Here is an 18,957-nt window from a genome sequence, read left to right as displayed (position 1 = left end):
GGGAGGATTTATTTACCCTCTATAGCTGTCACTGGAGCTGAGAGCCGGCTCCAGCTCTGAGGCCCAGCTCCAGCTCTGAGGCCCGGCTCCAGCTCTGAGGCTGTCACTGGCTGAAAGCAGGTATCTGGGGTTTGTTTAGCTACTATAATCGAAACATTGTTGCTTCCGATGCTCAGAGCTGGACCGTGGCAGGCAGGGAACCTTAGCTTCCTCCATCACTGGAGCAAGCAAGCCTCATGTTCGCTTCAGCTGCGTGGCTGCCGGCCGCCATCTTTGTTGGCGCTTAATTTGCATATCCTGCTGATTAGCCAATGGGAAGCATAGTGAAGGTATGGTCAATTACCATGTTTGTCTATTATTAGATAGGATAGTGTAAGGTAAGTATAAAATGATAACTGTAATTACCTGAAAGAATCAGATCTGGAATGCCCTTTGATGTTATGATTACTTGTACACCTACAATGTGTGACATTCATCTAAGGATTAATGGCTCTACTGTAAACTTTTATGATAATTTTCTTCTGGCTTTGACTCCCAGCAGCTGACCAGAATGTGTTTGAATTCATACAGAAATAATGTTGATATCTGAAACCCATGTCGAACTTCTATGAAGAAAGGGCAACAATGATTGCAGCTGGGGATTTGCAGGAATTTGTTCCTTTCGGTCGAGACCACTGCAAACACCACCCTAATGCTTTGAACCTTCAGCTTCGGCAGCTGCAGCCAGCCTCTGAGTTGTGGTCGTCTGATGGTGCTGCTGGCTTGGTGGGATCCCTGCAGGAAGTTACAATCCACGAAAAACAGAAGGTTTTATTAAGATTCTCAGTTTGTTTTTGAAATGTAGAGAGATTCGATCTACTTGTAATTTAAGGCTACCCAGATGCAACTGAGAAATGAATATGATGCTACTTTTAGGGCACCGGTTAAGATTTGGTAATTTTAATCAAGGCTAAAAATAATGACCTTATTGTATTATAGTGTCATGGCTGTTTATTTAGACATGTAACTCATGGATTTATAATGACAGTCACTATGATTATGGTCCATTTAAAACCTCTTTCTTCACTTAGTATGCGGGGACCAGATTTCATGGTCCCCACATGGTTATTTGATGATTAGATAGTAGAGTTAGAAATGATCCCTGCTGCCAAATACTTGCATGTTTCTAGAGGAGAAAAGAAATGCCACATAGATTTAGTACTAGTTTTTAAATAGAGGAATGAGAAGTAAGTGCATGTTAAATATTCAGTCTTTCTCATCTTATTCCAACATTTCAGGGTGGAGAAGTCTGTAGTTAGAAATCTAAACCTTTCTCTGCCCTGTTCATTTTGACGGTTGGCACAGGGCAGGAAGGTGAATGTATATGCAGTTGTGAAGCAGGGAAATCTGCATGGTGGGTAAGCTCCCCCAGTGTCCCAGTGCACTTCACTGCCCCCTCTGCTTCACCCCCTATGCTTAAAATGTCTTTTTAGTCTCCCAAGAATGTTGGTTTAATTTTGGGATATATAAGAAAGGTCTAATTTTTGTTTATGGCAGCATAATATGGTAATATAATATAAAACACTTAATATGGAGAATTCTTGAGTATGTTCTCATTTATGAAATCAACCTAAGAGTTACACTTGGACTGAATCTTACTCCACAGGCAACGAGAGAGTAGGAGACTTGTATCTGGATTGCTGTTCAATTTTAATTAATAAATCTTGCTCCATAATGTTGCAAAAGAAATAAAAACCGCTTAAACATGTCTTACGTATGTAAATTTTTAAGGAAAGCTGGCAGTTAAGGAGAGGCGGAAGTGAAATTGGAGAAGTGGATTATGACGAGGAACTCTATGTGGCTGGAAATATGGTGATCTGGAGCAAAGGAAGGGCATTGGCTGTTTACAAGGCCTTTACAGTCGATAGTCCTGTTCAACAGGTGAGTTGATTTGAATTTTAGTATTTGATTGACTATTGCATATTTAAAAAAAATATATAGCTCTTGCTCTAATATTTAGCAGAAATGATAAAAACAGAGCATAATTGTCCCAGTAGCTGTGTATATGTTTTAACATGTGAAGATAATGGTAGGGAAGTAATGGTAGGGAAGATAATGGTAGGGAAGTATTTATTTTTCTATATCAGTTTTTTACACCATTCTTTTTCAATTTAATGGTAATGTTTAAGCACTTGAGTAATCCAATCAATTATTGTCAAAATTTATAGGACTAAGGGTACAAGACTATATTAACACATGATTATATTTGATTGCATAATGTTGAATAAATAAAAATCAGATTCATGGTAGTACTCAGAGAGTAAGGGAAAGGAAAACAAATCTAATTTGTTGTCATTGTACTTAGCCATTACACCTAATTTTGTCCTAAAAATTAGTAATTAAAGGGACAGAATTAAGCATTTGCCCTGCCTTTTTAGGAAGCCTTGCAGTTCATCTCCAGTTAATAAAGGAAAACCCTTATTTAAAGAAGAATACCAGCTAATAAATATAGAAGGAATGGCAGAATTTAAAAATCACCGTTTTGTACTCTCCAGTGTAACCTCTGATTCAGATAAAGGTTGTAAATAGATAGTAATTCCAGTACGTGAAAGGTATTTAGGTGTCACCCAAAGTGAAGAAACAAGTGCATCTCTATTTTGAAGCTGCATGTTGTTCTCCACCTCCACAACCTGGTGGGTTTACCATCACTGATAGGGGACAGAGGACTCTTTTATACCTACAGCTGTAATGTGGCATGGAGACATGATGTCATCTACTCAGTTTTCTTCCCCAAAATATTTGACATGAATATGTAGACTTAACTTCCAGTTATAGGAAGTATGGGGGCTAGAGGATCAGTTTGTAAAATGAGATGAGGAATGGGTGGAGGTATAGATGAAACAAGAACCACCAGAAATTGAGAATTATTGAAGCTGGTTGATCGGGATGCATCACATTACTCTTTGTATTTTGTATACTAGAGGCCCGGTGCACAGAAATTTGTGCACTGGATTGGGGGGGGTCCCCTCAGCCCAGCCTGCCCCTCTCTCACATACTGGGAACCCTCAGGGATGTCCTACTGACGGCTTAGACCCGCTCCCTGCTCCCCTTGGGGAGCGGGCCTAAGGCACAGTCTTGGCTTCCATTTGTGGGAGGCAACCGGGGTGTTCAGGGGAAGGCACCAGCCCCATCACCCCGCTGCTAAAGCCACTGCCAGTCACCGCAGCCACCAAAGTGTTTTCATCAACATGGACTCCAGTCCCTTCACCATGAAAAAATGACAACTTTCTTTAGGCATTTTCAAGATGTGTCTTTCATAGGATATGACTTTTTTTTTTTTTAACCCTCACCTGAGTATATGTTTCCATTGATTTTTAGAGAATGTGGAAGAGAAAGGGAAAGACAGAGAGAAACATCAAAGTGAGAGGAACACTTTGATTGGTTTCCTCCTGCATGAGCCCTGACCTGGGCCTGGGCCAGGGAGGAGCCTGCAACCCAAGTATATGCCCTTAGTCAGAATTGAACCCAGAACCTGTGGTGGGCAGGCTGAGGCAATAACCACTGAGCAAAACCAGCTAGGGCAGGATATGACATTTCTTAGCCCTCCAGCAGCGAACCTTTTTTTCTCCAGGAGTGTGGTAAAAAACCCTAGATAACCCTATTGGATTCTTATTACCCAAGTTACTAAGAATATTACCAGTGGCATACAGGGAGCTTAGCTAATGAGCAGTCAGAAAAGGTGTTTCCTCTGTAGTTCACACCAATTGCCGGCTTGGCCCCTGCCCAGGCCTAACACCTCTAGCCAAGGTGTTAGGCCTGGGCAGGGGTCCCCCAGCTCCCCGCGATTGCCAGCTCCGCCCCTGCCCAGGCCTAATGCCACTGACCAAGGCGTTAGGCCTAGGCAGGGGACCTCCAGCATCCTGTCATCGCTGGCTCCCTCCCTGCTCCCTGTGATCGCTGGCTCTGCCCCTGCCCAGGCCTAACGCCTGTGGCCCAGTCGTTAGACCTGGGTAGGGGAACTCCAGCTCCCTGCAGTCTCCGGCTTCACCCCTGCCCAGGCCTAACGCCTGTGGCCGAGGCATTAGGCCTTGGCAGGGGACCCCTCAGCTCTGGTTGCAGGCTCCGATTGCCGCTGGGCGCCTATGAATGCAAATTAACTGCCATCTTTGTTTGGTTAATTTGCATACTCATTCAATCGACTGGTGGGTGTAGCAAAGGTACAGTCAATTTGCATGTTTTTCTATTATTGGGTAAGATAGTTGACTTTTCTATAATAAAAAAGCTTAAAGAAAAAATCACTGCGAGGAACAATTTGACAAATCCAGAATATGGGACAGTCTATATTGTGGTCTCTTTAAAGAGTTGGTCACGTGAGAAAAAAAAATGGTGGGGCCTGTTCTAGATTAAAAGAGACTAAAGGGACATCACCAAATGCAGTATTTTATGTTTTGCACCTTGTTGAATGAACTTGGATTGAACCCTGATTCTAGAAAATTGGCCAAAAAAGACATTTTGGGGGAAATTTGAAAAGTTGCAAATGAATTATTAGGTGATGTTAGAAGATTTTTTTTTCCTAGGCAAGATGATGGTTTCATGGTGTATAGGAGAAAATCTTTATTTTGGGGAAATGCATGATGAAGTGTGTGGGGGTGATGTGTCATGAGGTGGGGGATTTTCAGGTAATAAATACCCCCCACCCAAATCCCCCTCATACCCATAAGCAGATATGGCATAATGTTAACAACTGTTTGATTTAGATGAAGCAGGTGTTCACTGTACTATTTCAGCTTTTCTTACTGAAAATTTTTAGAATAAGAAGTTTTGGGGAAAAAGAGTACATTTATAATAGTTGAATTAATTGTTGGGCTAGTGGTGAGAGTTCAAGGCTTTTTGACTAACATTAAGTTACTTATTGGTAAACACTGAACACTGGTCTTGGTATCTGGACACTGCTTTCCACCCATTAACTGTTTCCTAATGAACATTGTACTCTCCTAACAATATATTGGGAAGGGATAACCTGAATTACTCCTAAATTTGAGGGCATGTGTAAAAGCATTTCTGTCCAGGAGTGTTGAGATCAGTGATAGTTTGATGATATTTTTACCCCCATGTAACCGTATGATTAGTGTAGTTCTGAAAAGTGGCATGACGATATCCAACTAGTGCTTTGCTTCTATGTTTCCATCTTAAATTCTCCAAGGAATGATTGCCTGTTGACTAGATTTCATGGATGTGCATTTAAATGTATTGTCTCTTATCTCCTTTATCTTAGGATCATTTATAAGTAGAATACGATATGTAATTTCAGTCCTTTTGGTCTGGAAAACATGTTGTTATTTTAGTCTTCTTGCTAGTATGGAGAAAGATAATTTTATATTTTGGTTAAGAAACAATACCAGGTGCATGTGACTCATATTTAGTTGATCCCTTCCTTTATTCCTCAAGTGTTTAGTATCCCTGTTTCAGACAGGGTGCTGGGCACTAGGGCGATGAAGATGGATATTTGTTGTCGGCCATCGAAGAACTCATACTGTTAAGGATGAATAAATATACAGATAACTAAAATGCTGTATGCAAATAAACTAAAGTGCCATATACCAGCTGTGTCCACAGTGTGGTGGAGCCAAGGGGAGTGGCTCTGTAAGAAGGATTTCTCAAAGAAGTTAGTTGCTGATTGAACTGGAAGTTGGGGAAAGCTAGGCAGAGGGAATCACAGCCAAAAGAGATGGAAAAACATGGTGTTTTCTAAGTTCAGAATGTATGTACATTGGGTGTGGAGAGGTGCTTGCAGGGGCGGAGTGGGTCCAAACTGAAGGGCCTTGTTTGTACTTGGAAACTTGGATTTTAAATTGTATGCAGAAGGAGCCTGCCAAGGACGTTAAAATGGAAAGTATATCTTAAGTTCTGTATTTTGAGAAGATAATACTTTGGTGGCAATGTGTAGGATTGGCTGGAGAGTAGAGAGACTGTTGTCAATGATACTGTTTTATGATAGTTCAGAGGAAAAAGATTGGTGCCATGAAGAGAGAAGACGGAGCTGAGGGACATGTGCAGGGGACTAGGGATGTCTGTGACATCAGGAGTAAGGGAGAGTGTGAAAATACTATGCTGTCAGAGGCTGGGAGGATGGGATTTCATAAAGGGAAACTGAGACTTTAGTGTAGATGTTTCAGGTGGGCTCTAATGCTGGTTTTTCCTAACTCAACAACAGAACGAACAATTCAGTTTATAACAGGGCAGAGGGCTTGAATGGACAATTCTCTAAAGAAGATATGCCCATGGCCAATCAGCACATGAAACAGTGCTTAGCATCTTTAATCATTATGCAAATGCTAATCAAAACTACAATGAGATACCTACTGGGATGGCTGTTATATTAAAAAAATAGCAAGTATTGGTGAGGATTTTGAAATGAACCCTGTGCATTGCTGGTGATGGAGTAAAAAAAAGCCTTTGTGGGAGACAATTTGGTTGTTACTCAAAATGTTATTAAACCTAGGATCATCATGTGATCCAGCAATTCTTGTGGGTATCCTATATAATAAAAGCCTAATATGCTAAGTGTCCAGTCGTCTGGTTGGCTGTTCAACCAATCAAAGCATAATATGCTAATGATATGCTGAGGCTGCTCAACCGTTCGCTATGACGTGCACTGACCACCAGGGGGCAAATAGTCAACCAGTTGACCAGTCGTTATGATGAGCACTGACCACCAGGGGGAAGATGCTTCGACCAGTAGGTTAGCTTGCTGCAGGGGTCTGGCCAATCAGGACCGAGCGAGTGGGCCGGACATGCTCTGGATAATATGCTAATGATATGCTGAGGCTGCTCAACCGTTCGCTATGACGTGCACTGACCACCAGGGGGCAAATAGTCAACCAGTTGACCAGTCGTTATGATGAGCACTGACCACCAGGGGGAAGATGCTTCGACCAGTAGGTTAGCTTGCTGCTGGGGTCTGGCCAATCAGGACTGAGCGAGTGGGCCAGACATGCTCTGGGGCCCTCCCCGGCTGGTCAACCTCCTGTGTCCCTCCCCAGCCCTAATTGTGCACAGGTGGGATCCCTTGGCCAGGCCTGCGCCCTCTCGAAGTCCAGGACCCCTCAGGGGATGTCAGAGAGCTGGTTTTGACCCAATCCCGCAGGCCAGGCTGGGGGACCCCACTGGTGCATGAATTTGTGCACCAGGCCACTAGTCTATATATATAAAAATCTAAGCGACCGTTTGACCGGTAGCTATGACACGCACTGAGCACCAGAGGGCAGATGCTCAACACATAGGCATGGAAAGCTGAAACAGACTGATGAATTTCAGGGGAGTGGGGGGAGGGCAGGAATAGTAACCAAGGTTCTTATATGCATACTAGAGACCCATGCATGGATTCGTGCACCAGTGGGGTTCCTTGGCCTGGCCTACGGGGATTGGGCCAAAACCAGCAGTGCGACATCCCCTGAGGGGTCCCAGATTGTGAGAGGGCGCAGGCCAGGCCGAGGGACCCCACCAGTGCATGAATCCATGCACCAGGCCTCTAGTATATACATAAAAGCATTGAAAGTAGGGACTCAGATAATCAACACCAGTGTTCATAGCAGCGTTATTCACAATAGTCAAAATTGGAAACAGTCCAAGTCAAGTCTGTGAGGATAGGTGACTGGATAAATAGTATGTGGTATATGCCTACAATGAAATATTATTCAGCCTTTGGAAGAAGGACATTCTGACATGTTACACATGGATGAACCTTAAGGACATAATGCCAGACATAACAAATACTGTGTGGTTCCACCTTTATTGTTAAGTAAAGCTGTAGATTGTAAAATAGCTCTTCTGATAATCTTTAGTTTTATATAGGACATAGGGTCTAATACAGGTTAAGCTGCTATTTGAGGTCACTTTTGTGGCAAGGCTTCTATCTAGTAGATTTTTAAAATTTTTGTCTTCCCTTTTCATAAAATTTATTTCCACACATGGTTTATCTTTCCTTGTAATATTTATCATTAATTAGTCGAATTTTATTTTATCTTTTTTTTATTCCCGTGGTGCATGTGTTGAATTGATGAGACAGTTATGTAAATGTCATAATTATCTAGATACCATTTTAACAGGCTGTTGTTTAGATACAATTTTCTTAGGCGAGCATTTTGTTTTAATTTTAGGCATTGTGGTGTGACTTCATTATATCACAGGATAAGTCTGAAAAAGCCTACAGTAAGTTTCTTGAAATTTTATTGCACTTTTTGATTCCAAAGGTATACCTCATTGTTTTTTTCTTCAAAATAATTAGTCACTAATAATAGTGGTTTTGCTTAAGTATTTTTATCTTGCTCATTAAAGAATTTGTGTTATTGGGAATTGTAATTTTGATGGGAATTTTTTTTTGGGAAAAAAGCATACATATTGTTATATCCTTTTTTTGCAGGTAGCGCTGAAGTAGAAAAATGTATATGTATATTGCAAAGCTCATGTATCAACATGCATAGCATAGAAGGAAAGGATTACATAGCTTCTTTACCTTTTCAGGTAAACTTGAGTGTTTCCATGCTGTTGTGTTTGGTTGGAGAATACTTTTTAGTTAATTGGTTTCAGAAGTATTACTACTTTTATATCTTACAGTTATCAAGGAGGTTATTTTTACTCAAAATAACTAAGCAGCTTTAGTTGCTTACCATTTCCCCATTCTTTGCATAAAAAGTAGTTTAGTAGAATGAATATGAAGTCTTTTCTGAGTTTTTTTTTTTCAATTGAAGTGATACACAGGAAATAATTTTGATTATATTAAGCACATGATAGCTTTAGTCTTTCCCTGTTTCTCTTCATCACATTAAAGTTTTATCACATTGTAACTTTGCTACTGATATTTGCATCCCTTGGCAGAAAATTTGGGTTGAATATTTCCTTACAGTAGACTTGATTTTGTCTTACACTTGCTTATTAGAATTACTTTTTAAAAATATTATAGTCATGTTATTTACTTATTTTTTAAATATATTTTTATTATTGATTTCAGAGAGAAAGGGAGAGGGAGAGATAGAACCATCAATGATGAGAGAGAATCACTGATGGACTGCCTCCTGCACGCCCCTACTGGGGATCGAGCCCACAACCCGGGCTTATGCCCTTGACCGGAATCGAACCTGGGACCCTTCAGTCTGCAGGCCGACGCTCTATCCACTGAGCCAAACCAGCCAAGGCGATCATGTTATTTTGTAAAGCTCTTGTTAAATTAGAAGAATATCTAATTTTCTATATTGTTTTCTGAAAACATGTTATAAAGAGTAGTTTACTTCTGTTTTCCCCACCCTTTTACCTGGCAGGTTGCAAATGTTTGGCCCACCAAATATGGATTGTTGTTTGAACGAAGCAGTTCTTCACATGAGATACCTCCAGGTCCACCCAGGTATCCAGTTTCCTCAGTTCAGAATATTATTACTAGCGCTTTTTTTGTGTCGGTTCTGAGGTGAAATCGTTTCCCTATGAATTTGGGATGACAATAATTTTCATGAAAACAGCATAGATTTATGCCACTTTCTCTCATCTCAGTGATGGGCACTCCTGAGTCTTCTCCTTACTTGGGTACTGAGTCACCTACAGTTCCTTCCCCAGCCCCCCAAGTTGTAAAATCGAACAAGTATAAGGTTTAAAGATAACAGTACTCAATTCTTAACTCTCTCATCTTTTTATTGTGCTTCTTTGGGCAAATCATTGGAGCCTTCTTGGCTTTAGTTTTATTATTTGTTATAGAAATACTCTACCTCATGGATTTATGCAGGATTAGGTGAGCTAATGTATACAACCTGTTTTTGTTGTTAATCCTTACATGAGGATTTTTTCCATTGCTTTTCAGAAAAAGTGGAAGGGAGGGAGGGAGGAAGGGAGGAGCGACAGGGAGAGAGTGGTTGCGGGGCGGGGGAGAGAGAGAGAGTGTCTCTCGCATGTGTCTCTCGCACATCGACTGGTTGCCTTCTGCACATGCCCCAACTGGGGGTGAGGAGCGAACCTGCAACCAAGGTACATGCCCTTGACTCAGAATCAAATCTGAGACCCTTTGGTATGTAGCAGACAGTCTATCCATTGAGCAATACTGGCCAGGGCTAAAGTATCTAACCTTTGACACAGGGCTTAGTATGTATTAGAAGCGCAAGGAATGGTAGGTGCTCATTGATGGTGTCTTTACCTGTCTCTGAATGAATCAGTTATGAGCTCACTGAAGGGTAGGGACATGCAGTGCCTTATCACAGTGTGGTGCAAGTAGTAGATACTATGGTTTTAGAAAATTGCTTACAGATTTTAATCTCTTTCTGTGTTTAGATGGAAGGTCTGTTCCCCTCTCCTCTTTAAAACACACAACCTCTTTATTTACTTGAAGTTTTTCTTTTCAAGTACACTCCTGTGTAAATAGGTGTAGGAGACAAAATTTCTTTCTTAGCTTCCAAAGACACTGCTGCTAACAGTGGTTACAAAAAAGCAGACTGCCTTATGCCCATTACCCCATTGTTCCATAATGCTATGACTGCTGTTTGCAGATTGTCTCTGGGTTGCATTGATTTTCCTGGGTTGGGTATGCTTAGAGTCTCCTGCATAAGAGGGATTTCTAGGAATAGGAGAGACCTAACTGTGGAGTACAAACTCTTTGTACTCCATCCACAGTTAAGTATGACTAAAAAACAGTCTGTAGAAAGTTTAGAAAGCTTCTTTTTGAGAGGATAGGTTTCTAGTTTTTAGTGTAATTTAGAGAAGATATTTCTTTGCAAGGGAGGTGCAAAATTTGTGCACAAAGTCATCTTGTATTGGCGATTGACTATTTGTTTTTTTATTACTAGAGAACCTTTACCCACTTTGTTCAGCATGCTGCATCCACTAGATGAAATAACTCCACTTGTTTGTAAATCTGGAAGTAAGTGTATTTTTAGACATTCTTTTACATAGCTCTTTTTTGGAATTTGGGGGTGGGGAGAAATTGAAGGCTCTTATAAAACTTAAACTTGTTTCATAAAAATAATATAATTTAAACATTTTACGAAAATAACCTTTTTATTATGAAAATAGTTCATATTAAAGTAAGAACTTCTTGAATACCATTATATTAACTATTTTAACAGCTATTCTTTTCCTGAAAATAGGGCCTATAAATTGATCAGGATTACTGATAGATTTGCTAATCTCTCTATAGAAGACTTTGGTCTCTGTTCCTTAGTGATTAATAAGTAAATGAATGATACTTAGATGAGCTAAAATTGATTACTTCTTTGAAGAGAAAAATATAGGTTCTTATGCCCCACTGTGTAAATTTTATTTTTTTATTTTTAAAAAATAAATTTTTATTGGTTTCAGAGAGGAAGGGGGAGAGAGAGAGATAGAAACATCAGTGATGAAAGAGAATCATTGATCAGCTGCCTTCTGCACACCCCACACTGGAGATCGAGTCTACACCCCAAGCATGTGCCCTAACTGGGAATTGAACCGGGTACTCCTGGTTCATAGGTCGATGCTCAACTACTGAGCCACGCTAGCTGGGCTGTACTGTGTAAATTTTAATATTTCATTTTCCCTGCTCATAAAAACCTGATTTCCTGGGGCTCAGTCTTTTAATATTTGCTACAGATATTTCTGTATGAGTATTTTAAAATGTTCAATGTGGCCAAACATGATAATTGGTAATTGTGATTAGCAAGGATAGAAAGCTAAAAAAAAAATTAATATATACACACACACGCACACACACACGTATATGTTTTTGTCTTATTTTTAGGATTTTTATCCCAAGTACATATTCTGAAATATCATGAGGTGTTTGTCTTCTGTATCAGGGCTTGGCAAACTATAGCTGGTAAGGCTTAAGAGCTAAGAATGGTTTTTACCTTTTTATTTTTATTTATTTATTTATTTATTTAAAATATATTTTATTGATTTTTTACAGAGAGGAAGGGAGAGAGATAGCGAGTCAGAAACATCAATGAGAGAGAAACATCGACCAGCTGCCTCCTGCACATCTCCTACTGGGGATGTGCCCGCAACCCAGGTACATGCCCTTGACCGGAATCGAACCTGGGACCTTTCAGTCCTCAGGCCGACGCTCTATCCACTGAGCCAAACTGGTTTTGGCGGTTTTTACCTTTTTAAAGGGCGTAGAAAAAAATACCCCAAAAAGATTAAAAAGCCTAAACTAGTTACTCTTTGGTCTTTTACAGAAAAAATTTTGATAATTCTATATTGTATTGGTAACAGTTACAACATAAATAAACATGCTAGCACCTGTGATTGAATTGTGTGTGCCCATTATTGATCATGTTTTTGAATAATAAACTCAGGAGTTGCTTATTCATAATGTTAAGTATGATGTAAAACAGTACAAATTGATTTTGATTTTGAAAAGACCTGAGAAGTGTGTGTATATGTATAGGGGAAACTAGAAAAAATACTCCCTGATGTATTAATAGTGGCTATTGAGATGGTGGTATTATGAGTGCTTTTTATTTTTTTAAATAAAATACTTACTTTTATAAAGAATTTCATTCTTTTATTTTCTAATTTAACTGAAAGGGGAGCATTTAATATGTTGTTAAATAGGGACAGAGAAGTCAATTCTTGGCACTATCGGGAACTGAACTCTAAGCCTTATTTTGCATGTATAATTAGTAAAGCAGAAACAGGTGTACTTTTCACTGTTTGAATGGTTATTATGAAGGACTAATTTCATACAGAAGAAGAGAATCGATAAGGAAGTCAAACTTGGTAGAATAGTTGATTGAAATTGATAAACAAGTTGGTTATTGGAGGAGTAGACCTTTCACCCATGGCTGATGAATTTAATGGTGGATCAGCACAAATCTTCATATTTTAATTGTGTGTATGTGAAATTGAAACTGGTAACTCTCTCATCTTTAACGTATTCTGAGGAATTTGATGCTCAAAGTAAATTTATTAAAAATATAGGGTTAATTAATTAATATATTAATGGATTTTGTGCCTTAATTGGTTTGGTTTCTCTTGATCTTTAGGAATTGCAAGGTGTCTTTACAGATTTGTAAAGTTTATTGTTCAAAAGCTCATCATTTCTGTTTGATCTTTCAGGTCTTTTTGGTTCATCACGGGTTCAATACGTTGTAGATCATGCGATGAAAATAGTTTTTCTCAGCACTGACCCCTCCATTGTAATGACCTATGACACTGTTCAGTGTCTGCATTCTGTGTGGGTTCTCCGGAGAGTCAAAGCAGAGGTAAGAATAAAGGATAATTAATACTGAAAACCTTCACCTGTTTTTGTGAAATAGATTTGAGCTTCTTAGGGAAAAAGAAAGATCGTGTCCTTAAGAATTCATATCCACCCTGAATTTTCACAAGGAAATTACCCTTTTTATCTAATTATAACCTTTTCTTCCCTCTCATCATTTTGCCTTCAGGAAGAGAATGCTGTTTTAAAATTCTCTGAACAGGGGGGCACCCCTCAGAACGTGGCCCCCAGTAACTCCCTCACAGCAAACCTCAGAAGCCTCTCCAAGGGAGACTCCCCCGTGGCCTCGCCTTTCCAGAATTACTCCTCCATCCACAGTCAGAGCCGCTCCACCTCCTCGCCCAGCCTGCACTCACGCTCTCCTTCCATCTCCAACATGGCGGCTCTAAGGTGGGGATCCACTGTGGGTGTTACCTTGTTTTACCAAGATAGACCAAGAAAAACATAACTTTTTTGAAACTTTCTCTTAGTTTTGAGGAATTTAAAATGTCGGTTGCCAGCCCTTGGATAGTTTTGGGGAAGACAGCCATTATTCCAGTTGTGTTAGTAAGACTTTCAGGTCTACTGTGTTACCCGTTTTTAACGAGTCATATTGGAGGCAGCCTGTGTTTGTTATAAAATTAGTTATCTTATTTGTGCTAAATGGCAGCAGTTCGATGAATATTGGTTGCAAAAATATTTTGATGCTATTTGGTCTTAATTCGAATTAGTTTTTCTTTTGTTTGGTTGTCTCTCTAGCTATTATCTATCTATTGATACAGTGATGTAGTTTTGTTGGTGTGCAAATGTGAGCATACAGGAACATAGTTTAGACGTTTTGAATGATATAAATAATTCATTTTTTGAGGTAGAAAGTGAACTGATTTTCAGTTTTAAAAGAAGGAATTCTAAGAAGAATTGGAAATCTTTACAATATAATAGAACACATTAACATGAAGTAGTTATTCCTTTTTCAAGAAGTTGTTTTTCTGACTGGGGTTTTGCCATCACGAATGCTCTTTGTACCCAGAAGTTTGGAAAGTGTTACTGGAAAGCGTGTGATACCACTTTGCACTGTGGTTGTGATGCCCTCTCTCCTCTGTTTTGCAGTCGTGCTCATTCCCCTGCTTCAGGAGTGCACTCTTTCACGGGGGTGCAAAGGTTCAACCTTTCAAGCCATCATCAATCTCCAAGGAGACACAGTATTTCTCATTCTCCAGATAGTAATTCGAATAGCTCTTTCCTTGCACCAGAAACAGAGCCAATTGTTCCTGAACTTTGTATTGACCATTTATGGACGGAAGCGATTACTAATATAAGGTTTGTAGTATGTATTTTATGTTCAAAGAAAAATGTTGCTAAAAGTCTTAGAAGATACTTGTTATTTTGCCTAAACTTCTTTTAAAATGTTCAGTTATTAAAACTTATAAACATGTATAGACACGTATTAAGGCCACCTCTGTTTCAGGAGAGGATGTTAATGACATTAAAGTGATCATAAAAAATTTTTTTTAAATTTTTTATTACAAAGGGTATTACATATGTGTCCATTTTTCCCCCTGCCCTAGTAAAAATTTTTTTGTGTCATTTGTTATTTCTTTTTTAACTTAGTAATCGCTCAGATTTGAGGTGTTTGATGGTATAGAGAGAAACAACTAATTTCTGTAGATTAGGAAACTTGGGATTTTTATAACATTTTTTAATGTTTTTCTCTTTATGTTAGTTGAATGTTGCCTGTTCTTGGGAAACACAGTTCAGGTCTGTTCTGTGGGACCTTTCTCCTTTTATGTTCTCATTAATTATCCATTCATTAATCTGCCAATCCCAGTGTGTGTGCTAGTTGCTGCGGGTTAGGCAAATTAATCACTGTCCCTGGCCTCAAAGAGACATGGAAGGATGGTGACACAGGAGACATTCCCTGTTCCAGTAGGGCTTTGGAAAGATGGAGAGAGCACAGTGGTCAGAGGGCCTCAGAATAGATGTTCATAAGGTTGAGCGCGTGGTATGTTCAGGGAACTACAGATGCTCTTAATCCGCTTGTGCCTGGGGAAGAGAAAGGGCTGAGAAAGAGAGGTTGTCCTTTAGGGATCTTCCCTTTGGTGAGAGTTGTAAGAAGGTGCTTTATCTGTGGTTTTAAATTCAGGGGAAAGAGCAGAGCAAAAACCGAGGGAGTTATGGGCTTATAAGTGGTGTTTGAGGTGAGAGAGCTGGAATTGAAGGAGTGTGTAGGGGTCAGATTCCTGGAGGTCCTGTGAGTGAGCTTGGGATTGCAGCGAGTCTGGTAATCCTCTGGAGCCATGCATAGTAATCATGTGTAGGCCTTTTCCTCAGGAGAGGTTTTCACATTTATTAGCTTCTCAGAGTGGGTCTGTGACCTCCATGTAGTTAAAACGTAGTGATGTCGAATTAGAAGATGGCTAGGGACTGAAATCTTGGAAACAAACTTTTGCGGGTGGAAAATGAAAGAGGAAGCTGCTGCAGAGAGACAAAGCAAGGGGTCAGATGGGAGAAGCAGCAGGAAAGAAATGTCATGGAACCCAAGAAAAGAGCCTTTCACAAGAAAGTGCCACTGTTACCTGGAGCTGGTGAGGTGTGGCATAAGAGGTACCTGGAGGGCAATGATTTCCACCAGTGACCTTGGCAAGAACACTTGGGGAACAGGTGGTGGAGTGCAGTGAATGGAGGAAGTACTAGGAAATGGGGCTGAGGAAATGAGCATAGATGAAGAGACTGTTTTAAAGAGATTGCCTTTGAATGACGTTGAGGATACATAACTAGCCATACAGAGTCTCTAGGTCAAGGCAGAGTTTTGTTTATGTTGACCTACTTAAAGAAAATTTACCTTAATGACTAAATACCTTATTGTGTGTCCCTAAAAAGTAAGGACAATTCCTTATCCAACAGCAGTACCATTGTTAACCCAGCTATTTAACAGTAAGTTCTTATCTCATCTAATAGTCTGTCTTTGTGTTTCAAGGCTTTCATGTTAATACTAGAGGCCCGGTGTACAAATTCATTCACAGATGAGGTCCCTCAAGCGGAGGGACCATGGGAGGTTGGCTGGGGGAGCGCACTGACCACCAGGGGGCAGCTCCTGCACTGAGCATCCGCCCCTTGGTTGTCAGTGCACATCATAGTAACCAGTCGACTGGTCGTTCGGTTGTTGGGTTGCTTAGGCTTTTACGTATAAAGATGACACAAAGCGTTCTTGTATGCTGAAATTAAAATGGGTTCTTGAGATTTCCTGACTTTATTTTTGACCCATGCCCTGCTGGGGTCCTGAGCACACATTCGGTTTTCTTACTGGGCCCTCCAGCCCCGATCAGAGGTTTCAACCTCTCGGCTCTGTGTTTACGGGCGATTCTCCTGTGTCGGTATATATGTATTTATGTATATATGTATATATGTATATATGTAGATATAGATATAGATATAGATATGATATAGATATAGATATAGACGAGAGAGTAGGTTTTAAGGAGCATAACCAAAACAGGGAAATGACAAGGGACAAAACCAGCAAGGAGCACCGGTGGAGATTAGCCTGAGGAGAAAGAAGGTGGTGTTTATCAGACACAGAGGCAGGGGGTTGAGCTGAAGCCTTACGGCCTCTTGTCTGTGAGGCAGAAGGCAAATGCATGCTCGTAGAGAGTCATTGGAGGAAAGTAGAGATGGGAATACAATGTTGAAGTAGTTTCTCTGATATAAAATAAAAATTCCTACTTTTAAAAACCTTGGTAAGTTGAATATATTGCAGATCCCTATTTTAAAGATTTCTGATCTTTTGCACCATTCTAGGAAGAAATCTTTGGCAATGAGAGGTGTGGATTGAAAAAAATGAGTAAATAGAACCTAATCTGAGAAAGAGAGAAGAGGTACAGGAAAGGGCATGTTATGAAATGTCTGATCCCTTAAAGCAGCGGTTCTCAACCTGTGGGTTGCGAACAATGAAAATACATCCTGCATATCAGATACTTACATTACGATTCATAACAGTTGCAAAATTACAGTTATGAAGTAGCAATGAAAATAATTTTATGGTTGGGGGTCAACACAACATGAGGAACTGTATTAAAGGGTCACGGCATTAGGAAGGTTGAGAACCACTGCCTTAAAGGGATAGGAATTCAAGTCTGCATTACTTTAGCAGTTGGTGACTTGCATATTATGGAAGTAAAAAATTCACTGATGTTGATTAAATTTATTGTGATTTCCCCCCAAGAAAGCTGTAGACTCAGAATCAAATAGCTGAAAGGAATCTCAGGAATCCTGAAATTCAAATCCTAGAAGTGTTTTTGGGTCTTCCAGGTTATTGCTTGACCCATGTAGTTTTAGGTTTCTGGCAGAGTATTTTCAAAGACTTTTAATGGTTGCTGTGGTAGACTTTTGAGCCAATGCTGACAGTTACTTTATTAATACATCTATTTCAGGGAGAAAAATTCACAGGCCTCAAAAGTGTTTATTACATCTGACTTATGTGGGCAAAAGTTCTTGTGCTTTTTAGTAGAGTCCCAGCTCCAGTTACGGTAAGTGCGCATTCCCATTGATATTCTGTGTAAATACATCTAGGGCTGCCCACCCTTCCTCCCTCCCTTCCTTTTATCCTTCTTTCCTTGGAGTAGCTTTATTGCAGTAATTTATATAACATAAAGTTGACATGTTTAAGTATACAATTAAACAATTTTTAGAAAATTTACAGGGTTGTACGACCATCACCATAATCCAGTTTTTAAAATTTCTCTAATCTTAAGATCCCTTGTGCATGATTTGTAGTCAGTCTCATTCCCATTCCCAGCCTCTGGCATCCACTCTGTAGGCTTTCATCTTTGGATTTGCCTTTCCTGGACATTTTATAGAATTGTGCAGAATGTAGCTTTTGTGGCTAGCTTCTTTCACTAGCATAATGTTTGCTAGGACCCACCATGTTGTAATGTGTGTGAGTGTGTAGTCCTCCATTGTGCAGATACATCAGGTGTGGTTTATCCCTTAGCAGTTGATGGACATTTGGTCTGTTTCTACTTTTGGACCCTTGTGAGTTAGGGGACTATGAACATTGGAGCTAAAGTCTTTGTGTAGACATACATGATTTATTTTTTCTTGGGTAGATAGATAGGAGTGGATGGTTTGGTCCAATGATAAATTCATTTTTAATTTTTAAGGAATTGCCAGATTGTTTCCAAGTAGGCTGAACTGTTTTCCATTCCCTCCAGCCACATCTGAGGCTTTCAGTTTCTCCTTGACAAGATCAGGTATTGTCATTCTCTCTGATTGTAGCCATTCTAGTGAGTGTGAAGGGTTTTAATTTGCATTTCCCTAATGATTTATGATGTTGAGCATCTTCTTGTGTGTTTATTAGCCATTTATCTTTTTAGATGAAATGTATATTCCTGTCTTTTGCACAATTATTTATAATTTTATTTTGAAATAATTATAAATCACAGGAAGTTGCAAAATACTAGAGAAGTCCTGTGTACCTTGTACTCTTTTTGCTTCAGAGTTAACATCTTACATAACTCTAGTGCATGATCAAAACTAAGAAGTTGATATCAGTATAATCTACAGACTTTATTCAGGTTTCATCAGTTTACATGGATGTGTGTGTGTGTCTACATGTATGTATGTGTGTGATTCCAGGAAGTTCTCTCAGTGTGTAGATTTGTGCAGGTGTCACATTCAAGGTATAGAACTTATTTATTACCTTAAAGGTCTCCCTTGTGCTTCTCCTTTATAGTAACACGAGAGGCACCGTGCACAAAAATCGTGTA

At 39.7% G+C, this 18,957-nt stretch overlaps 1 protein-coding gene across 1 annotated transcript in view; it reads left to right on the top strand.

Annotated features, from left to right (window-relative positions):
* Positions 1–397: 397 nt before the first annotated feature.
* Positions 398–18,957, top strand: part of ANAPC1 (anaphase promoting complex subunit 1) — a 108,744-nt gene continuing 90,184 nt past the window's right edge. Inside the window, exons 1-10 of the mRNA XM_006769219.2 lie at positions 398–807; positions 1,771–1,920; positions 8,139–8,190; positions 8,402–8,502; positions 9,297–9,379; positions 10,803–10,876; positions 13,054–13,199; positions 13,383–13,603; positions 14,303–14,512; positions 17,623–17,718. Of these exons, the coding sequence (XP_006769282.1) occupies positions 595–807; positions 1,771–1,920; positions 8,139–8,190; positions 8,402–8,502; positions 9,297–9,379; positions 10,803–10,876; positions 13,054–13,199; positions 13,383–13,603; positions 14,303–14,512; positions 17,623–17,718 (1,346 nt within the window). The 5' untranslated portion in view covers positions 398–594. The remainder of the gene's footprint in view (positions 808–1,770; positions 1,921–8,138; positions 8,191–8,401; positions 8,503–9,296; positions 9,380–10,802; positions 10,877–13,053; positions 13,200–13,382; positions 13,604–14,302; positions 14,513–17,622; positions 17,719–18,957) is intronic.

Source organism: Myotis davidii, unplaced genomic scaffold (assembly GCF_000327345.1).
Source record: "Myotis davidii unplaced genomic scaffold, ASM32734v1 scaffold744, whole genome shotgun sequence".
NCBI lineage: Eukaryota > Metazoa > Chordata > Mammalia > Chiroptera > Vespertilionidae > Myotis > Myotis davidii.
This window is presented reverse-complemented; position numbering and strand designations above follow the sequence as displayed.